Below are 24,118 nucleotides of genomic sequence, written 5' to 3' on the forward strand. Positions count from 1 at the left end.
CTTCTTCTTCTTCTTCTTCTTCTTCTTCTTCTTCTTCTTCTTCTTCTTCTTCTTCTTCTTCTTCTTTTCTGTTGTCCTTCTCTTGCTCTCTGTCAGTCAGATGTTGTCGTCAGAGGATACACTGCTGGGTCTTGTGACAAGCAGGCAGGGCCAGTGAGAAGCTGAGCAGCTATAAATAACAGGCTTGCTGCTGCCGCCACTTTTGTTGCTGTTGGACACAGATGGCAGGCAAAATCCTGGATACATACTCTCTTTCCAAAATTATTTTGCTTTTTATGAACTTATTCAAAACTGGCCTTGACATCTGATTTGACAAACCTGTCATACCGCTGTTATCAGTCCATCACTTAGAGAGGAAATATTTATGAGAAGCCCCAATTTCAGATCGTTCTATCTGTGTTTGACAATTTAACAAAGATTTAAGTTTTGTTATAGCCTTGATTCCTGTTTCAAATTTAAGAAAGCTGTATTTTTAGATGGGTAGGTACGTTCAGGGAATATGGGGAAGTGTTTTGCAATGATTTCACAACCTTATCCTGTACAGGCTACAGTGTGGTTTTAGCTAAGCTTACTCATTGATGTCATATTTGAATGTTTTGCAGTTCTTTAAGTGATGTAAATCTTTTTTTTAATGTTTTTACTTTTACACTAGAGTAGACCTTATATTCATCATAGAATGAAGGCTTTACAGAAAGTCTGATGTTACATGATGCCTACATTGTTTTAATTTGCTAATCTCCATTGAATATGTACTTTTTGTAAAACTTTTTTTTGTGTGGTAAAATATAGTATATAAATATAAGTTTAAGTTTTGAACTTGCCTTTTCTGTCTTTGACCATGGCAAATAAGTTTCATAGTTGACTTGTAGAAGTTAGTTCAAGCAAGTAATCGACAGGTAATAAGAAGCCCTTAAAATCTGTATTTTTACAAGTACAAATGAAGCAAGCCAGCAGCACCCGCAAAAGCAGTAAGGATTTTGAATGTGTCGCCACATGAAGTGTTGCGACTGTTCATGTAAAGTTAGATGGAAGGGCCATGTCTTTCAACCACGCTTGAGGTTGGTAGATGATGCATATGTGTTTGGAGGTTAGATTTCAAATTCTTGTGGTCATCTTCTCAAAATGACCCAGGACTTTGGCTTTCCTGCCTGTCAAACTAAATTAGGATCTAATAACAAGAAGGACCAGCAATTTAAACATTAAGACTGAGTGTCATCGTTTTTAGTATGGTCTTTTTTGTCTTGCATCCAGCCATCAATTCAAAACCTTGTTTGACTAAGACTTGTCATTGAGTAATTTTTGGTTGACTGTTAGAAGACACAAGTGTCATAAGCAGAAACTTTGCAAATGAGGCCAGTGAAGGTTTTTATATGTGACAGTATCTCTGCAAATGCAACACATGTGAAACACTAAGAGGGATTTGGGGGGTACTCCAAAGGCAGCAGTAGAGCATAGCAATGGAAGTTTATCAATAAACTCCAACGAAATAGTGCCAATGCACACAATTGGCTCTCATCTATTTGTTTGTGTGTGGTTGTGTTTGTGTGTGTGTGTGTGTGTGCATATGCTGGCTGTGCCGGATGACCTTTGGTATAAATAGCCTGCCGGCACTAGTTGTGATGACAGCCGACAGCACGCACCGTTGTGTGAACTTGTTTCCTGAGTAGTGCTGTTCATCGGTTATCCCTCTTGGAATGATGCCTGTATGACTGTCTGCTACCCAGCAACACCCTGGCATCTAATTTCCTGAAACTGGACTCAAGCACAAGCTCGGGAACAACCACAAAAATTAACACATAACCTCATTTTTTAAATTTGACTGACCATAAAAGAGGTTTGTGTGTATTCCTTGTGTAGTGAATAGTTATTTGAAAACAAGAGTGGAACAAGCTAAATACACTTACTAGTACTAGGAGAACTGTATGGTCAGACAGTGGACACATTGCGTCTCTTTTTATTCCTTTTAAATGTAACAGACCAGGAAGCCTATAGCAGATATTCAAACCTCAAAAATTCTCACAGTGTCTTGGTTCCTTTAATTTTGACATTTTAGTTTTAGTGCTATAGCCTGAGATTGGTCAGTTTGGTCAACCTGGTTAAGTCGTACTCAGGAACGTGTAGGGGAAAACCCAATAGACACATTGCTATATCCTAATCTTCTCTTCCTTTCTTCTCATAGATCTGGAGCCTGATGACAACACATCATTTTATATCTTGAATGTGGGCCAGCCCCAGTCTGTGGTCACTAACCACCAGTCTATGAGCTTGCCTCGCCATGGCATGCCATCTCACTCCCCGATCATCAACACTTCACGCCTTCAGACACAAAAACCAGGATCTGAGCCCCCAAGCTATGATACACAAGACTCTAAGTATGGTACCTCCCCCATGCTGCCTTCTGCTCCTGTGGAGGCACCAAAGGCCTTTGAGTGCCCAAGTATCCAGATCACATCTATCTCCCCAAGCTGCCCGCAGGAGATGGATACTAACCAGGAGGATCTAAGGGCCAATGGCCCTGATGGGGACTACCATAGTGACAGGCCCTTGTCCAGGGACCACCTGTATTTGCCACTGGATCACTCCTACCGGGATTCTTCTCTCAGCCCTAGTCCATGCAGCAGCCTCTCATCTAGGAGCTGGTTCTCTGATGCCTCCTCTTGTGAATCATTTTCACATGTCTATGATGATGTTGACTCAGAGCTGAATGAAGCAGCAGCCCGCTTTAACCTGGGCTCCCCTCTCACTTCCCCAGGCTGTCCCTCTCCTCAAACTGGTGGAGGTGGAGTTATGGAGGAGCAGCCCCACTGGCAGCACCACCAGCCCACATTTGTGCACCAGTCCCACTCCATCAGCTTGTCTCCTAGACAGTCGCCCTGCCACTCGCCGCGCACCAGTGTCACTGATGAGAACTGGCTCAGCCCACGTCCACCTTCCAGGCCTTCCTCACGTCCCACCTCACCCTGTGGGAAGAGGCGTCACTCTAGCGCTGATATTTGCTATCCTGGCTCTTTATCTCCCCATCACTCACCCACACCCACGCCGGGACCTTCACCTAGGGGCAGCGTGACAGAGGACACTTGGGTTGGCAGTCCTTCTGTAGGCATGTCACCATTTCAGTGCTGCCCATCAGAGGCAGACATCCCTTCCAAGACCAGAAAGACCTCACAGGACAGAACAACTATGCAGACCGGGAAAGGGGAACTGGGACTAGATGACCAGGGAAATATGTCTCCTAATCTAGACTCCCCTTCAGACGAGGCCTTGCACAGCTTGAAGAAGGATGGGCCTGCTGAACAGTTCCTCTCGGTGCCCTCGCACTTCTCATGGAATAAACCCAAGCCTGGTCATACACCTATATTCAGGTAAATATGTTAATGTTAAAGGAGTGAAAGCAGGAAGAAGTGAAGGATTGTCGCATGACAATTTATATTCAAATGTATTCAAATGCTGTGGAAGAGTCAGTGGGAGATAAACTGTCTGGGGAAAAAAAATCAGTTGAGAGCAAGGGGTAATTCTCCATATTGTTAAAAGAAGTTTATTTTATAATATCCTTATGTTTTACTTACTATTTGTTTAAAAGAAAAGACACTTTCCAGACATGGGACACCAGGGTTTTTCCTGGCAGAACACTAACTTTTGGGTAGTGTCTATACATGTAAGGAATACTGCTCCCATGGACTGGATAATAATGACACTTAAGAAACTGTATTACCTTTCTTAACATTTTTTGACATTTTATGAACAAGAGTGATTTTTTTTAAACATTTAGACTTGGCCTAATTCTGACAGAGCCACTCTACACATTCTCAGTATTTTCTGTGTCCAAAGGAGTTGTTGGACTTATGGGAACAAGCAATTTCATCCTCAGTGTATTGTAGAAATACTTTTGAACATTTAAGACTTTGTGTTATTATTGCTATTAGCAGAATCTCTTTGCCCCTCTCTCTGTGGTGTAGGATTTGTAATAGCAAATATTAGTTATAAATCAAGACCACAGCAAACTAGAATAGGATATGCTTAAATAAAATACATTCTCTAGCAAGAACAGAAACTGACAGATATACGTGAGAGGCATGTGTATGCCTTTCTTGCATTTCTGTCGATGCAATTGAATGCAGTATGGACTGTTTTGGTGTTAAAAGTCATATAAAAATGTGATCTGCTAAAATTTCTTTTGTGGCTTTTACAAAAAATTTGACCAAGGTACTCAATTGTACATATGTCATTAGTATTAGAATAAGAGATTATTTGTGGATGACATCCAGAATTGCCATGTGATGTGGCGATAGCAGTCCCTTCATCACCATTTTGTGACTTATTAATTTGATCACCACTTTGTAAAACAGCACGTTGTCAGTCTCAAAAACACTTAGTAGGCCAAGGTTAGTCCACAGACCTGAGCGGTGAATGTTTTTATGAGTGTTGTGAGCTGTCATAACATTTCAAAACCTTTTTTGATCTAGGTGAGAACTGTAAACTCTACAGTGCAGCAAATTTGAATCATGGTGCATGGTATATGAATAATAGGATGGCACTCTTTAGATCAGTATGGGCCATAATGAGGGAACTTTGAGTTATATATTAGCACTGTGTGCGTGTAAGGAAACGCAGCATGTATTCAAAAACCTACCAACATACACAGAAATATGAGGCGAAGTGTCCTGTCTGTTCTCCAATGTGTGTAGCAGATGAAGACATGGCCTTGTTTATGTATACTGGCCCCTAGCACTGTAAATCAGCACAGGGCACATATGGCATGAGGGGTACACACAAATACACACACAGAGACATCCATAGACATAACACAAATGCTTGCTCACTTAGCCATAACACTATCCAGACAATAATAGGGTCAGATTTATGATGAGTCACAATTAGATTTTTGCACTTTGACCATCTAAAGGTCTTTTCAGACATGGGATTTGTGACATTATAGACTACATCAATCTGTGAAAGGGACAAATTAATGCAGTCACAGGTAAGTAAATGTTCTCCATGGCTCCACTGAGACATTGCCACGATGTTGATGAAATTAGCCACGGTAATTAGGTACGCAGTGAAATTTTACAACATATGAGTTAACATGTCAGATTCTTATTAACTGGTGGGGATATAGTTTGGTAATTGATATGCTAGTTATTTAAGTAGTGATGAAAATGTTTCCATACAGATTTTTTTAAACTTTGGTAAACAGATCAGACAGTTACTAAACAAAAGTCTGAAGTGAAGTAAACGGAGCGATTTGCTTTTAGATCCTGATTGGCACATGCTTGGGATAATTTATTATATGTAATTATTGGTTACCTCTGTGTTACGTGTATAAATGCACACACAACTCTTACTTGGGAGAAAATCTAGAAAAAAAGACTTTTAAAAATGCCTTGAAGCAAAAAATAAATTTTAGTTCCTGTTGATTTTTTGTCAAAATTTACATTTGTTTTGTTAGTTAATTGTCCTGTCACAGGCTCTGTCTTTATCAAGGATCAAGGTTTTAAATGTCACTAAAATGTGCTGCACTTTGTGCCGTGTATAATCTCGCAAATACACACAGTATCAGATTAGTTCATAGAGTTTGGCTAACCTTAGCAGTCTTAGCAGCAGTACCCTTGATTTCATTCACGCTAGTGTATACAAACTGGTGCAGAATATCACTTCGGTTTATATTCAGTTTACTTTCCCACTCGCTTGTTTACAACTTGAATTTGCAGGAGGATAGACTGAGACATAGCCGTCTGTCAGAATTGCAGCCCCGGGTAATAGCCAGTAGCACTTTAATATCTTTGTACCACTTTGTACTGCAGTTGTAAGTTAATAAAATAAGAATGTACATTTAACCAACTGGGATTTCTGGCACCGAGTAGCGAGGGCAGCAGCAGTTGTCAACAAATGGCTGGTTGCTAGTCACACATGTCATTAGCCTTCATGATTGAAGACTTTATGGTAAATTTAAAAGTTAAAAGAAAGATTTCAATTAGAACTGGGCAATAAAAATGAAAACTCATTAGCAATATAAAACATTGTCAGTATAAAGTCCATCCATAGAGGTAGTGGTATAGAGGTAGTTTTGTTTTTGTTTGTTGTTTTTATTTCTTTGGACGTGAAAAAAGCATTTTCCCAGTTCTTTTGTGTTCTGCCTTAACACTTGAAGTTTTTGCCTAATCAAAGTTAAGATTTTAGTTTTGTTATATATATAGTCAGAAGTAAAAACTCTAATCAGAAACAGAGATTTGATTGTTTAAATGAATTAACTTCAAGCATTTTTTTTTTTTAACCATGCCTTTCTTATTTAAGCTAGTAGATGCTGGCAGATAGATATTGGCATACACAGAAACTTCAGATGAAACTTCTCACTGCTTGTGTTTTGCAATACTCATGTTAAGTTGCTTGCATACATAAACATCTCGGTCAGTAGCAGTGTTTTGAACAGATGTCCCACATGGAATGAAAAATTAGCGGGGAGTTGACACTTGCTCTTACAAAGAATTTTGTCATGCTCTACTTCCTGAGCTGTCTGCAGTGACAAATTGATGTCATTTGTAACGTAAGCTTTATTTTAAGCAAAAGGTCCATTTTACTTAGTGATAAATGTTTTGTGTGCAGCTCCTCCCAGTAAACAGCAACAACACTAGCTTAGATTAGATTTTTTTTTTTTTTTTAACAAAAAGTGAAAGTAACAAAGGACAAATATGAAAAAGAGTAATGGAACTTTCACATAATTTATTTATTTATTTTTTTAAATTAAGGGATCAGCGGAAATGGCATTATTGTTTTGAAGATCATGCATTTTATACTTGCTGCTAAATAGTGGACAAGCCCATTAAGATGTGCTGAATTAAAGTAAGAACTTGCAAATAAAATGTTATTAGACCTTGCAATTTTTGCAGCTTGTGTGGATGGCAAGAATACCTCATTATATGGAAAGGATGAAAGTGGGACCATGGAGGCTATAGTGAAGACTAGGTTGTGGGAATGTTATTGGGTGAGGAGCACCTACACTATGGCTTAGACATTTGAGAAAGGTTATGCTATGTCAGAACAGAGGCCACTGCCCTGCCTCGTCACAAGCTCATATTTCCTCTGTCCTCTTCTTCTCCTGTCACCATAGCAGCCATGCAAACCCACACTACGTCGGTGGTTATGTCATGGCTACTAGGAGGAAAACATAAGGGTTGGGATGCGTCTGTTACATTGTGTGGGAGCTTCGATATTGTTCCATGCTCTCAGTCAAATTCTAGTTTGAAAAGTTAAATTACTGAGATTGGCAAACTGATGATTTTGGAATTTACATAGTGCTACAATTTATTTGTTTATTTTTTTAAATTTATAATGGCACCAAGACAAAATAACCTATAGTAAGACAGGAAGGAAGGAGAAAGAAAAATAAGTAAACAAAATCAAGCATTGCTGAAAGTGTCAGAGTATTTCCATGTGCAACATTGCACCATACATATGATTGGCACATCTTTGTGTAAGAAGTTACATTTTAAAGTGGTAGGAGAACCTGTATAGTATAGCTAGTTGGTGTGAAATCAAAAGCTTCGGTTAGCTGGAAAAAAACATTTATATAATATCCGAGACTTGCCTTTTCATTCTAAAAATAAGTATTCCTTGTGGTTTTATGTTGTTTGGTAGTTTAAGAAGTGAAACGGCTCCACTGAAAGCCTGACTCACATGTCCTTAATTCAGTTTGATCAGACTGCTCGTAAGAGGCCTCTCAAAATGGAAAAGTAAGTCGGCTATACTGGCTAAAACTTTACAAACTTTCCTCTGAAATTATTTGGGCTGTCAAAATTCTGTCATACCGTTTAGAGTAAATTTTGATGCTCGAAGGCTGCACCTTTTAAAATAGGGCACTGCACAAAGAGCTTACAGTGGTCAGTACTCAGGCACAGATCATATATAAAACTTACACCTATAATTGTCTAAAGTACTGAGACAATAATGGATTCAGTCCTTTAATGCACAGCTGCATGTATTCACATGCATCCGAATACGTGTGTTGTACTAGTGAAAGAAAAAAATAACATGACACACGAACAGTTCAAGGTGTGGCAATGGATTGAAGTGTGGCTTGCACCAATTCAAGACAAAAATGATCGGGTTTTTTGTCCATATGTCAAAATGTGTTTGGGAACGTGGCTCTCTACTCTCAAGTCGTTATTTTTATTTAATGTTCTTAAAAATATTGAAATAAATAATAATCAAAAACAATACGTGCAGTAATAGACAAATAAAATAAAATTAATGAATAGGCCATGGCTTTGTTGATATTAATGGCTCATAGTGTTTACAAAATGTTTTGGGGATAAACTGCTGTAATGCACTCAAGTGGAGAGACCTAGTTTCTCTGTGGAGAAGGCCATTGAGTGTTTTGTTTTCGAGTGCAGCTGTTCAAATATGATTGTGGCCTACACAGATAACAAAAAGAGGCCCCGAGGAAAAGCACACACAATGCTAGCCCATGCAGTTTGCAGCACATAAAATATATACTTCTACAGTATGCACACAGACCCACACACAGATTAATATGCACCGTCTGACGCACACTCTTGTCCTACCACCTATTCACTGACCCACACAGTAAACGAGTAAAGACTCAGACAAAAAAAGTCCCTCTTAGGAAATGATTCACCGTTTAAGGCTTAACTTGACCTATAACAAGTGTTACGTTTAAGAACAGGATTCATACATGTGGGTATTCCAGTGATTCACTGTCTGATGGGGCTAAGCACACTGCATTTTATACCCCCATTTTGTACCTGTTGCACCATTTCAGCCCATGAAAGGGGATTACCACTTTTTCAGCCTTTGAATGTTTAAAGACATCTTTAAGACAGATTGCTGTCATCAGTCATTACCTTTAGATTGTGCTGCTTGACCTTTTATGACTGTTAAAATGATTTATCTACATTTAAATAACATAATAAGACCGTGCCCTCTTAAGGCTTAAGCTTTTGGATATTTTGAACAACACAACTCTTACCAAAGCTTTCATGTCTCTGTCTCTCTGTGTGGGTGTGCATGTGCATGCTCGTGGTATTCCCTTTCCTCCTCAGGACCTCTTCACTGCCTCCTCTAGATTGGCCGCTGCCAAGCCAGTTTGGCCAGTATGAACTGAAGATAGAGGTACAACCCAAAGCCCACCACAGAGCACACTATGAGACTGAAGGCAGCCGAGGGGCCATCAAAGCAGCATCCGGTGGCCATCCAGTTGTAAAGGTAACTCTTCCTGCTACTCAACGTTAAGAAATGTTATAAAGATTTTTACTACTAAAAAGCTTAGTGGTGTGTGTTGATTGTTTTTTTTTTTTTTCTTCAGTTTTCCTTTTTTTGTACTGAGATCTTGTGGCAAAAAAGCCAAAATGACTTTTACAGAGCATAAGCTGAGCAAAATACAAGAAATAATGCCTTTGCCTGAGTATTAAATTCCCGTAGCTCGGGACTGATTTATTGTTAACACAATGCTTGCCATGCATTCCTAAACTTATACTTTACATTATCTAGTTCCCACTGTACCAACCACAGTCTAGATGTCAACTCGTGAAGCCTACATGATTGAAAATAAACATGAAATGGAAAAAAAAGGCTGAACCCAACTTTCTAAATTCAGCAGTTGATGGGAATTTTCCTCTGCTGATTATTGAAATATATTTTTCCCACATAGCTTGTGCAAGGATCAACACTCTGGCTAAAAATTCAAATACTCTCTAATAATATAAACCTGACACATCAGGGAGTTGGTGAAAAATGGGATCATTCATTGCTTTCCCAAAGATCTCAGCACCTGCCTGTTATGTACTAGAATCGTTGTATGTTATTTGACTATAAAAAACGTAAGTGTTCAGGATGGCACCTCAAACATCTGCTGGTTGTAGGGAACAGACACTGGATTCAGGGTGTCAGTTTACATGTTTGGATGAGTAGATTGTCACACGGACTGTCCCGTGAGAAGACTGTCAATCAGTTTGTTGAAGCAAGAAGACAAGAGCTGTCACTGTAGCCTGGTCAGCTGGTCTGTCATTTGATAGCACCTGTGAGAGAGTCGGTGAGCCAGCATAGAGCTATGGTGTGCTTTTGACTCAGAGAGAGAGGAAGATTCTCATTAATATTTTAAGGTGCCAGTGACAAGCTTTCTTTGTATGTGATTAATAAAGGGTCTAATGCTTGGCCATAATCATTGTTGCGTAACCTAACAATGACTGAGATCAGACTGATAGATTGGTTGGTAGTCCAGTCATCCAGATGGGATTGCTTTTACTAGTTTGTGCTTCAGTGCCATGTACATCATTTTCTTTTTGGACTGTGGTACTGAATGATAATGCATTGCATTTATATAGCGCTTTTCTAGGCATCCAAAGCGCTTTACAATTCCACTATTCATTCACTCTCACATTCACACACTGGTGCAGGCAAACCACAGTTGTAGCCACAGCTGCCCTGGGGCAGACTGACAGAAGCGAGGCTGCCATATCGTGCCATCGGCCCCTCTGGCCAACACCAGTAGGCGGTAGGGTAAAGTGTCTTGCCCAAGGACACAACGACAGAAAGAGCTAGGGGATCGAACCGGCAACCTTCCGGTTACAGATGTGCTTCCAATCCCCTGAACCATGGCCGCTACGAATAAGCAGTGTGCCCAAACAAAAATACACCTCACAAAACAAGGGCATGCAGACCACTGCCATTTGTTGCTTTAGAAACAGTCTATGTCCTTATACATTCAGTCATGCAGGCTCCCTTCAGGCCAATCATTAACCATTTCTACCTCAGTTAGACTGAGATTCAGTACAGCCATATGTGACGATGCATAATTTAGCTATCAAATTTTTTCAACCAAGCATTTGCCACGCTTGCCCTCATTTCTCATTCCTAAAGGGAATTGATAACTTACAGTACTTGCCTTGCAGTAGTTAGTGACTAGAGAATATATATATCTCAGGTCAGAGAAGGCAATTTAAAAGTCATTTCCAAACCCAGCAGGAATCTGGTTTGTACTTACTGTACTTACTTGATAAATTGCCATACAATAAATCTCCTTCAGAATAATTCTTTGATCTTCACAGATTGCTGCTAAATCTTTCTCAGCATGCCGTTACTGTTTGTATTCAGTAGCAGTAAGCTGCCACTACCAGTGATGAAAATGAAAATCAGATGTGTTTCTGCTAGAACACACTTTCATCATCAGATTTACAAACAATAATGCACTGTCACAGAGAGGATAAGCAGAGACAGTGAGGGAAAGGCACAGATAACAGCAATGGTGTGGAGCTGCATGCACAGAAAGAAAATGTGTGGGTGAATCAATTGTACAAGTGAGAAGAATGTGCGAGTGAGTCATTTATTCGTTTACCTGTTTGAATATACATCAATTGTGACATGAATCTAAAGAAGTCCTTACAGAGATCTCTATTCAACAAATACACATATTCTTTCAAAATGTTTAATGCATTAGCAGTTTTTAAAGTTAATGGTTTTCATGCCTCAACATTCATTACTTGTATTCAACTTTGAACAAGTCACTTCTTTTAATATTAATAACAATTATTTCACGTACACAACCCGTATGTGAGTGTAGACATTAAATACACAAGCAATTGACAAGCAATTAACCATTGTCTTGCACTACTATGAGGACAGAAAGCACTTGTCTAGCAGGTCTAACAGTCAGTCTTTGTTTACCAAACATGCACTGCTCTACTGTTTAGTCTCTTTAGCGTCTTTGAATTCACTGTGCAAAAAAACACCTTATTTGAAAGGTCATTTCTTACACTGTCATGTCATTGTTGTTTTTACAGAAACACATTTACTTTGAAAACCAAAACCACAAACACACACACTTTATGTTTTGTGTTATTGGTTTGAGAACACACAAGAAGATGCTGGATATAAGGGCATACATAAGTTAAATAAAAGCATAAATGGCAAATACAGGAAACATGCATTCTTATTGGAGGAAATCCCATACAACAGATTCAGTATATATTGAACATGAGGAATCAGAACATTTGTATATAGCATATTTTCCAGGTGCACTATTTGTGTGAAGTTGTTCCCTGAAGGCAGAATGTCACAGGGTTCGCCATGTTTGACTGCATCTTCTCTGCCAAAGAGTTTGAATAGATTTAGATTTATATATAGAGTTTGTGTGTGTGTGTGTGTGTTTTTTTTTAATGTATTTCAAATCCTGCAGACATTAAAAACCCGTCTTCTTTTCGTTACTATTTCCTGCTCTATAGTCAGTGCGAGCTCTTCTTCAAAGATAAATACTATGAAACCCCTACAGTTGTCCTTTCTGTAGATTATATATCATCTGCACTTTGTGAGTCCTTTTACTCTTTTAGAGTCTTGTAGTGTGATGTCACCAGATGATGCCATAGCTGCCATCTGGCCATGTTAATGACTTCCCTTTGTGATTGCACTGTTGCACAAATCAGTGCACCACAGAACTGCTGTGTCAACAGAAAAAACAATGTGGAGCTGGTGCAGTTTAAAGGATTAAATATGTTTGCCTTACTCTGTTGCAGTATTAGGAGCAGCAGAGTAGGTTATCATATACCTTCTTTGTCTTTGTGTGTTCTTATATCAGTGTCTTCAGTTCTTCTGGGTCTGTATACTTACAGATGTCTGAGAGAAAGGCCTATTTTTCTGGCCTCTCTTTTAGCAGTTGTAATGTTTTTTTTGTTTTTTTTTTAATTTCTTTTTGCTTTTTGGCTTTTGGGGTTATTGGCTTTATTGTATAATGATCAGTATGAATGGAGAGAGAAAGAAAGAGGGTGGATAAAATGAAGAAAACAGTGGACTCAGACCCAGGCATCTAGTGTGAGAACAGCCTTCAGTACATAGGGGGCACACTCTTGCAAATCTCTCTGTTATGTCATTTAGGCATCTACTAGCTTTTTGTGTTCTGCCAATTATTCACTTAGTTGGTTATTTATCTTTCAATAGGAGTCCCAACAGAGTTATGAAGGCTACTCTCATCTTTATTTTTGTGTTACTGCTGTGTTTGCAAGTTTGAAATATGTTTTTCATAAAACCTATTTAACAACTTAATAGAAACACGCTAACATATCAAAATTTAGTCACTTAGTCATTGGAAATGAATGAATGAATGGGCAAGATAAGAAGTGGTTTTAGGTCATTTATTTTAAAACCTGGAGTAATGAGCCCCACACACAGGATATAGCGCCTCTTAAGAACCATAACCACAGAAGAAACTGGTCAGAATAACCACTGGGGAGATCCTGTTGCCTCACTTAAGTGTGAGGGAGCATTATATGTAATTCATCTAACTCTTGCTTACTAAATAAAACATGAGACCATGATTGGTTGCAAATTTGACATGATCTTGGTTTGTTAATATATGTAAAATTTAGGGTTATGGTTTTGATCTGCTGGTTATCACTGATCTTTTGAGGGGGAAAAAGGGTCTTGAAGCCTTGGTTTTCTGTCTGCATGCATGGTAGCCAAACAAAGAAAGAATTACTTTTTACATTGAGTTATTATGATATGCATGATTTATAGCTCCATAGAATCTGAGGAATGTTACCTATTCTTATGCAAAGACTGATACTTGTGGCTAATTATATAGTTGACCAACTATAGCTTTGTAGTAGCAATTCAAGCTTTTAATCCATAAAGCAGGAATTAGGTAAATCCTACCATCTCAATCTAGTTTCCAGCAAAATATGTAAACTTTCTAATGGGTGACAGTAACAAAATAACAAAATGGAAATATAATCCTTTTGTCCTAGCAGACAGGATATAAGCTTAAATTCAACATGCGTTCCTCAGACATCTGTGGATTTTCTGGCATAGAATGGGCTTTTTATGGGGATTTCCACACATAAATTGGATTTGTCTATGTTGTTGGTAAAACCAATTAGTCTATTAGGCCACAAAATCACTCTGCCAGCAATCTCAAAATCTAAGGTAGGAGCAACTGATCTCCATCTGTCCATATCACCTATTCTCTTCTGTTAGTATTTGAGCTGTTCCAGCCTGCAGTTTCCCGTGAAGGCCACTCCATGTCCCACCTCCACCCCATGTTCTTCCATTTAATGTTTTATCTCACTTATGAATATTGCATTTGTTGTCAGTGATGCCTGTTTTGTTCTGTATTCTAATGGGAGGTCCTGTCTTAGACTGTTCCACACGTGGAACAACCTGGAGGTCCTAGAACAAAGCCAACCCTTTAAAAATAATTAAGCTTTATATTATTTTGACTAATATGGTTCTGAACTGAAGTAGCAATGTTGTATTAAAAAGATATCCCGAAACTGCTCTCAACAAGATACAATAAGGACCATCTGACTGTCTTAATATAACTTTTCATTGTAGGATGTGGCTACATCTGTGACTGGCTGTTTTAGTCATTCCTCTGGGGCTAGCTGCAGATCTTAATCAGTACACCTGTTGCTAGGAGACATATAAGTCCAAAGCCTCTCTGGCTGGCTGAAGGCTGAGGTATCCTTGTGCGTATTTAACCAGGTTATTTGAGTGCTACAACACCCAGACAAATATAAGGACCCCTCTGGTATTACTGACTAGGCTACAGATAGGTGGAGGCAGACACAACAGATGTGGAGCAAGTGAAGCCCCCCCCCCCAAAAAAAAGTGCATAAACACAACAGGACTATCCTGTATTTTTACGGCGTGCATGGGGAAAAAAAAATCAAATATCAAAATTTATTATCTCCATCTTTAATCTGTTACTATAGTTAAGGAATCTAAATGAGGCTATGGTGTCTGGTAACAAGCATTTGAAACAGAATACGACAAAAGTTGTTTGAGACGACCATATATTTCTACCAGCTTGGATGCATTAAATGATTCGGTCCTAGTGCTTGAACGCTTGTCCATAACTCCATTACTGTCTGTCTCTACGGCGTCTCTAGCCCCTTCTTATTTTATCAGCCTCAGTTTCTTTCATGTATTTTTGTAATTTTTTGTGCCGCTATGTCTCTTCCTTTGATTCTGAATAGACTGGGGTACAGTGAAGAGACACACAAACAATAATGCAGAGCCATGCGGGTTGCACTGTGTGAATTGGCTGGAGCTAGTGTTGTTTTGCCTCAGGGTTGTATTTGATGTAAACATGTCAGAAGCTTGGCTCTCATTTGTTGTAATCAGGCTTAAAGCACAGAAAGAAAACAGTTGCTGAGAGCAGGAGAAGGAGAGAGGTGTGTGCATGTGCATAACGAAGAGTAAAAGGGGGGGGAGGTTAGAATGAGGAATAAGAAGAATTGCGCTTGGACCAGCTTAGCAAGGCCATATACAGCCCTCATGCAGTATACAGTAAACGCTCTCTGTGTGACAGTGTGAACGCGCATGAGTGTGCGCATGTATTGACCTTGTTTAAACAAACAGTTAACCGGCCCCCTGGCTCTTGCTGCCCTCCCTAGTGTGCTGGGCAAACAGCAAGCCTGGGTGAGCTGATCTGTGTGTGTGTGTGTGTGTGTGTGTGTGCGCGCCTGTGTATGTGCGCGTGTGTGCATAGATCCCAAGCCATGGTGCCACCATGTCACACTAGGGAAACCACTGCCAGTAAAAACGGGTCCTCTGGTGACCTTGACCACCATTTCTCCCATTTTTACATCTGTTGCACACACATGCTGGTCAGGCTGTTACACACAGACACGCACACTCACACGCGACAAAACTTTGCAAGAATCGCAGTTTACACTAGAGTCAGTACACTTAAATTTACACATTGTCTGACACACATACACCAACCGGTATACGCTCTAGGGCTGTAGTTTACATCGACGTGGCTGCTCACTCTTTACACACACACACTCCTGCATACACACAGTCTCACCATGGTAACAATGGAGCAACACAGCGAAACAACTTAGCAGACTCAGGCGCTAGCTGTTAGACAGTGTCGAGTTACGGCAGTGAGCTAGATCGAAGGTAGAGGATATAAGAGGATAGAGAAGAGAGGGTGACAAACGTAAAAGAAAGAGATGAAAGAACATGTCGGGTTTGAAGAGAGTGAAGGGAAAAAAAGGAAGAGGACAAAATAAGTAAAAGACATATGTAATGAATGCCAGGTTGTAGATAAAGCACTGTGTGTGTGAAGAGAGCCTGTGTTTTTCTTTTGAGAGCAGGTGCTGTTCCCTGATGTTCCATTATCAGATCTCCTGATGTCCAGAACAGCTCTTAAGAGGAGCTTTAATGTTTTTGTTTTTTTGTTTGTGTGTTTGTTTCTTAAGAGAGATGTGCCTATTTATGTATCAACGGTAAATTAAAATAAAATATGATGTGTCTTTAGTGGAGTTTTGGAACATCAGAACTGCTTCAGTGCACCTAGGCGTTGACCCCATAAACCAGTGCTATCTAACTTGGCTTTTCAAAATCTGCCATAACCATTTGGACCTTTTCTCTACATATATTGGCGCTATTGTTTTTAGCAAATTGTGCTGATTACCCACACCTTAGTCTTGACCTGTGACGAAATATACTTGTCAGTGAGTGCTGGTATTTTTATAGTTATTGAGTGACTTTGTCGTGACAATGTTCAGGATTCAGAATTAAGCGCAATGCTGCTTTTTATCAGCCCTGTCGATGGGAGGTAATGTCACCCTGAATAAGGAACCACTCCCACCAGATTGAAAAACTTTACTCAGGGAAAATTTATATTTGCAGTGACACTTATTGTGGGTAAGGATCACTACATTATTGGTGTCCATTTGTGTAAGTCTTTAGCTATGCAGAGACTGTGCTATGCATATGCAGAATGCTGATTTGTTTGAAAAGTTGGGCTCAACAGGAAAGGAAACGACAGCGGAGTGCACTACGAACCAAAAGAAGAGCGAAATAAGCACAGTTCCACATAATTTTGAAGCTGCCCTCTGGTGACAATACACAGCTACAACACATAGAACAAGGATTGCTAGGCTCTGTGTAGCACCTGCGGACTACAAACATGCTGGGACCTTCCTAGCCTGCCTTTAGGTAATCAGCTGGATTGGTGTGTGATCACTGCAAATGGTCCTAGCACATGATTTCCAGAATTTTAAACTTGTGAAACCATTCAGTGACACTCTGTGCATGATTGACATCCCAGAAGAGACCACTTCCCCCAGGATAAAAAAAAAGAAAAAATCATCAAAAAATAAAGTTAATTACTCTGAATTTCTTATTTGAGGTAACCTTTTCCTTTAGTGGCACAAGCAGACTCAAACTATGTGAGCAAAATGCACCTCCATGGCATTACAGAGTCACCAGATCCAGTCGTATCCCATGAGGTGAAGTTTTTCCCCTTTAATCTGCCATGTTTCTATATGGATACAATGGTTTTTTCCCCCTCAGCTTCTAGCCTTATTACTGGATCAGTGGAACAGATGAAGGCCGAAAATAAGTGGTACGGTACTTTATTTAGTATGAGCTGAGTATGTAACTGTATCCCGGAGTTTTATTTTAGGGGAGGGAGTTCATCCCAAACTCTATCCATGGTCAGAAGATAGAAGTCAGAAGTTAGTTACATGCTCTGGTGAACATTGGCCTGGGGTCATGTGATGGGTTTTAATGTCACTTTGGTTTAATATAAGAACTGATCTCTATCAGGCCTGAGTTGCATGCTGACTGACCAGCAGGACTCAGTGAACAGGCAGAAAGCTGAGGAGTTGAAAGTGTAGAGACCACCCTCCTGTGGTATTTCACACTCAGCCGTGGATATAGGGGGTGGAGGATGGGGCACTCAGGAATGTGAAACAAGTCAAGGGTATGTGTCGTGTACATCCACTACCGAGAAGAGGAGTCGGCAGTCTTGTGCCAAGACCATGGCACAATCACAGCCATGGCATGTGCGCTTGTTTACATGTCCTGTTGTTAGCAGGTCATGCTTTATCCAGTTTCTGAACTGAAGGTGTAAAAAGGTCACCTGAAGTGTAGTTAGATTACTTTTTCTGATCCTCGTTGTAGTGCTCTACAAACAAATGCAGTGATTTGAAAGGTTAATAAGGTGTTTAAAAAATGCAGTGACATATTTTTCTTTGTGCAGCTTTCACTACTTGTTTGCTGTACTCGTTCTGTGTGCTTACACGTGTAGATCAGTTTTGTGAAGCTGCTGTTTTTTCACTTATCTAAATTAATCAAAGTAAACCAAGTGACGGAAATGCCAGACTAAAAGCAATTTTGGTTTACTAACTATGACAGAGACTAGCTTGGCACGTGTTGTAGTATGTTTCTGTTTCATCTGCGGGGTTGATTAACTGAGACTGCTGAAGTGAGCCTTTTCTTTCTGGCTCTCTTATCAGGTTTTGCCAGTTTATTATTTGATTTTGAAAACAACTCATGACCTGCTAATTGTATATTTGTCAACACTCCTGCTCCACATAGAATCCCTCATGTGTACACAAAGAGAGTGAAAGAGGTCAAGATGAAGGGGTTAAATGAATGGAAGGAGAAAAGGAGACCTTCTGTTTCATGGTTGCAGAAAAACAAGGTTTCCACTTTATTTAACAGAGTGTTAAACGTGTTTACCCTCAACAAATCAGCTCCAGGTATTATTGTCACTAATAGTAAAAACAAAAAACCACATACCGTACCGTACTTTAAAAAAATAAAGAAAGAAGATTTTCTGTGCTTTTTGTGCTTTTCATTTTTTTGCAATTTGTTTGTCCTCTCACAGATGCATTTTTCCAGACACTTTTAACTCTTTTTACCCTGTCTGGAACACACATGGTGCTACAAATAAACATGTCTTGATTTATACACACACACACACACACACACACACGCACACACACACACACACACACACACACACACACACACACAGACACACACGCACACACACACACACACACACATACACACACACACACATGTGCAAGCACTGTCTATGATCACTTCCACACTGTGCAGGCATGATCATAAAACAAGCAACACAGCCCACAGACTGTTGATTCCTGTGACTCTACATTTCATGACTCCAGAAAAATGGTGTCATTTATAGCCGTGGATCCATTCAAGCTGGTGGGCATAATTACCTGTTAGCTCGTTACTTGGAAGGTTTGTTCTTCAATGTGGCTTTTAAGATCTAATGTGGTTTTTAAAGATGAACCCATTACTGGTTATTATAGGGGCCTCATGTTGGCCCTTGGTGCAGCTTCCTTCCGAATACATCTCTTGTGCCAGATGTTCTGTGTTGAATTCAGATTCACATGGATAATGGTGAGAAAGAGAAGACTGTATCTGTCAGTTTAAATGATGAAGTTAGATTGCAAAAATGTATGGTCCCCTCTTTGAATTTATAATTTTTTAAGGGAGGAAGCTAACCTCTGTGGTCATCAACCGTGTCAATAGTGCCACTGAGATTATATTTTATTTATTGCAATCACAGTCTACACTTTAAGAACAGGCAAAAACACACACCCAACAGCAATGTGAATCACTTTTTTGTTTAGTCATTCAGCTGAAGTAATCCATCACTGGGCATTAATGAAACAAATTTGCAGGATGTGGTGGAGAAGTGTCAACATAACATTGGGCGGGGAGCTTTTGCTCTGAAAACTCAGGCTAAGCCTAGGGGAAATTCTGTTTTTTGTGGGGTTTTTTGTTTGTATGTGTTTTTTTGAAAGCCACAGTTTGAAATGCAGCCAGTTATTTCTTTGGTACCCATCAGCAAACCTTAAATTCTGCGTAACATAAAACAATACTTTTAACACATTTTTAACCAAATATACATTTGGCCACTTTATCCCTTTCTGTCATTGCACTTGATGCATGCCATAATGCTTTGCAGCAAGGTGTGGTTTCAGCTTGAAACACTGGAAATTATAGAGAAATGTATAATAACCAGTCTAATTTTGTTTAGTAGCTACAAACAGCGTTTGGCTGTTTTTAAAAACAAACCACCTTTTATTGACGCCTTCTAGATAAAAGCTTATTTATTTAGCTCACAAAAATGAATTAAAATTAAGACCTCAAGCAGTCTGGCTGCATAGCTCGTATCTGCCACTCAGGGTTTCTCAGTTTTTCCACTGCTTGATTTAATGTAGGTACTGCCATACCTTGACTTCTTTCACAAAGGGGAAAATCTCAGAAGCAGCAATTAACAGCAAAAGAGAGGAAGATGCATCTAATGACAACAATTCCCATAACACAGATCTCACCACTGGATCCAGTTTACCTTTTAAGAATGCTGGAAATACTTCTTTGAACTAATGTAGTTTTAAAATTGGCTTCAGATAAAGTCAGCCTTTTAAAAACACAGAGACAATCCTGCATCAGTGCCTGCTCTCTGTTGTTATTTAGGTACATTTGTTCCTGATGGTGACCGATTTCAGTCATTTTATTTTAGCTACTTTTGGAAGAGCATACGACAGATCCCAAGCTACACCCACTTTCTCTCTGTCAATGCACCAAACACTCTGTACCAGGCATTGACACAGCGGTGTATGACGCAAACCTGCAGGGAGGAAGGGTTCAACAGCCAGCTGTGGTGGGGTTGAGGCTTGGCAGTTCCTGGGGTGAAACAGCAATGAAAGGCCTTGTTCTTTTCTGTTAACCTCAATGGGCTGCCCTCCATCTGAGCTGGAGGTGTGGACTTGTGAGGCAGTATGGTGGGAGTGCGTATAAAGGGGGGTGCCATCCTGCCGTCACGGAGTCTGCCAAGTACAACATTACAACAGTAGTGGGATTGTGCAGTCTGTGTATTTTTTTTTCTGTCCCTATGAGCAGGAAAGGTTTTGCTCTCCTTTCCATCTTTCCCTTGTCTCTACCCAACCTACAACACTTTTACTTCATCAGACATCTCACCTGTTTGAGTTCAAACCAGAGCTCTAGCTCTCGAAGGACAGCCAAAGAGCATTGCCCCTCACCAGTTTGGTATTCATCAACCACTACATTCAAAAAGCCATTGATTTGTATTAACCTTTTTTTGAAATCTCAACTAGTATCACACAGATCGGATTTTTTGGTTATGTTTTTTCTTAAAACTCGTTTGATTTAGCATCTTGGCAGTTATGGTAATTTGTACACCATTAATTATTAATGTGGTACTACTGTAGAAATACAACTTTTTTTTTGTCTTGAAACAGCTGAGTACATGAGGTTTACTTGTCAATGATGAGCGGGTATTCAGAGGGAAAAAATTAGAAGTCAATTAGTTGAAAACATCAGTGTCAGACTGGTGGGAGGCCAGAGTGTTAGACAAATCTCCAGTGGCTCTGCCAGAAATATCACAACATCCTGGACCTGTCAATAAGATTAATTCCAGAAAAGGTTGCTTCTTAAGGCAGTGGAAATGAAGAGTATTCTTTTGTTAGCACCTCTCATCTGGAACCCAAGGACTAACGTCTGTTTTTGTTCTGTGTTTCTGTCTCTGTCTGTGTCAGCTAATTGGCTACAATGAGAAGCCCATCAACCTGCAGATGTTCATTGGAACAGCAGATGACCGTTACTTGAGGCCGCACGCCTTCTACCAGGTGCACCGGATCACTGGGAAAACCGTAGCCACAGCCAGCCAAGAAATTATGGTCTCAAGCACCAAAGTTCTCGAAATTCCTCTCCTCCCTGAAAACAACATGTCAGCCAGGTAAATGTCAAGACCACTTCAGGGTTGCATTACTTAGTTATGAGTTTACCACCATGAAGGAAGTCATGTCCAATGAAAAATAACCTCTTTTATGATTATACATAGTTGTAATATCTTCCAAAGGGGATTTTTTAGATTTTCTTAATTTAAACCAACAGGAGGGTCGGGGGCCGAAGGAAAATTTGAGTGTTTCCCATGGAGCAGAGAACCTAATTTTATTAATAAATTTAGGATCCCTATAACAGCAGAATGATTAATTTATATAAGACCTGGTTTCATTTACATTGGAATTAATGGGAAGGGATTTTGTCATTTACACTTGTAATAAATCATATTCACAGGCATTTTTAATTTCAACAGTTTGAGCAATTACAACCCGGCTTCTTGTTGCCAATCCCCTGCTGGGCTTGTGGTTGGTTTTTATCACTTCTAGGCCTTTACTACTTAAATATGTCTTAGATGCTTGCTATCCCGGTGGTGCTGTATTGGGCCAACTATTTTCCCATTACCCTGCAGTATCGACTGTGCTGGCATACTTAAGTTGCGGAACTCAGACATTGAGCTGCGGAAGGGGGAGACGGATATCGGAAGAAAGAACACACGGGTCCGCGTGGTGTTCAGAGTGCACATCCCTCAACCCAATGGGAAGGTGCTGTCGCTGCAGGCTGCCTCCATTCCTGTGGAGTGTTGTGAGTGTCTGCTTCCTAAACTCAGCTTACACACATAAAAATATTCATTCAGAAAGCCAGAACAGGAAAGATACAAAGATAGAAACACACAAACCTTCTCACATACACACTTGTTTATTAGCAAGCTTGCAGCAATTTAAGATTTGATCTGCTGTGGTTACTTTAGATAAGAATGTTTGATAACTGTTAAAAATGTAAATGTGCTCAGTTTTTTCTCTTCCCTTCTAGCCTGGTTATCTATAAAGCTACAAAGACCTACAAAAATATATAATACATTATTCTTCTTTTATACATAGGCTTTCAGAGAGGTTTTAAATCTACAGTCTGTTCTATCTTTATGTTATACCTTATATAACATAAGGTCACTTATAATACAGCTCAACAAATAACCATTCTCTCCTCAACCCTTTCTATCCCACTTCCAGCCCAGCGGTCAGCTCAGGAACTACCCCAGGTGGAGAAATCCAGCCTGACCAGCTGTCTGGTCAGCGGGGGAGAAGAGATGGTCATCACTGGTGCCAACTTTTTCCCAGAGTCTAAGGTCATCTTCCTGGAGAAAGGCCCTGGTAAGTTTTGTGTTCGCACAGCAGCTTAGCCTTGAACCACCCCTGCAGAATTAATGCGTGCCAAATGTGTGTGCAAAAATATTTCATGCTTTTTACAAGCCACCATGAGTAAAACATTAAATGTGTCATTTTGATCTGTATAGTTTTAGTCACAGACCAAACCTACTCTTCTATCATTTACAGTGGGATATTCTTCCCGGTGAGATCATATAAACCCACGTTTTATGCATTATTGCGAGAGGTCTTGTGCTTATTCTGCATTTGTATTACACATTTTCTGTGCTGTTACTAGACCGTGACCTCTGTTTTCTCGAAAAAAGACAATATCGGGAGAAATCAGTATATATTACAAAAGCGTAAAATTATTCCTGACTTCTTTTAACAGTGTTGTTAATGTTTCTGCGTCACTTCTCAGCTACATTCACAGCTACCATTATATTAGCCTCAGGGAATTTCTTGTTCCAACAAGCTAATTTGTTAAATTCCAAACAGGTTATGTGAGTTGGTTAGTTGTGCTTACAGTATTTTTTAAACATAATAAACATTTTAAACATAATTTTTATTAACACTTAAACAATTAGTACATCATCATTCGTGCTTATGTTGCAGTTGTCACTGATTTGATCTTTATTTAAAAATAAAAAAAAAGAATAATATCAATGCTATAATCTGCCACAATAAGTGTTATTGCGGCAGATTATAGCGTTGATATCATTCTTTTTTTATTTTTAAATAAAGATCAAATCACTGCAGCAGGACCCCACCCTCAAACTGTTTGTTTTGTTAATCACCCATCCGTTATATACTCAAACACTGTAATTGAAACGATTAAAATGTTTAAATTATATTTGTGCAGCAAAGTGATTTTTGTAATGTTGATGGCATGAAAAACACCTACAGACTCAAGTGTACAATACATGCCACAGTTAGTTTAGTCCGTCATCTGTCAGCAAACATGAACTGCTAAAGCTAAAGAGCAGTGGAGATGGGGACATCTCTGCATCTACAATAATGACAATCAACTGGGCTTGCATTTGGTATGCAAGTGACAAAAACTTGCTACACTACTAAATAATACTGGTGTCGTGTAAAGAGTATGTGAGTGTGGGGAACAAGATGAATGTAAAATTCTATAACGAAAATGTATTAGTTTAATAAATACTAAAGATTCCCTTGTGGGATTGATAGTGTCTATATATCTATCTAGGCTGAAAAAAATTACTCAGGATATAGCTACATCCAGATCATTTTGATTTAAAGCATGCAACTTTTATTACCTTTGCCTCAGCCCTCACTAATCTGGTATTTCAAGACCCGCTAAA

The 24,118-nt window shown here is 39.5% G+C and overlaps 1 protein-coding gene across 2 annotated transcripts in view; it reads left to right on the forward strand.

Annotated features, from left to right (window-relative positions):
- Nucleotides 1-24,118, forward strand: part of nfatc3a (nuclear factor of activated T cells 3a) — a 58,670-nt gene that overhangs the window by 16,226 nt on the left and 18,326 nt on the right. For both annotated transcript variants that reach the window (XM_005934564.3, XM_042225891.1), the window contains exons 2-6: nucleotides 2,180-3,362; nucleotides 9,057-9,219; nucleotides 21,342-21,541; nucleotides 22,058-22,230; nucleotides 22,656-22,796. In XM_005934564.3, the coding sequence (XP_005934626.1) occupies nucleotides 2,180-3,362; nucleotides 9,057-9,219; nucleotides 21,342-21,541; nucleotides 22,058-22,230; nucleotides 22,656-22,796 (1,860 nt within the window). The remainder of the gene's footprint in view (nucleotides 1-2,179; nucleotides 3,363-9,056; nucleotides 9,220-21,341; nucleotides 21,542-22,057; nucleotides 22,231-22,655; nucleotides 22,797-24,118) is intronic.

The sequence above is a fragment of the Haplochromis burtoni genome, unplaced genomic scaffold (assembly GCF_018398535.1).
Source record: "Haplochromis burtoni strain Fernald_Lab_line unplaced genomic scaffold, NCSU_Asbu1 Contig_187, whole genome shotgun sequence".
NCBI classification, from domain to species: Eukaryota; Metazoa; Chordata; class Actinopteri; order Cichliformes; family Cichlidae; genus Haplochromis; species Haplochromis burtoni.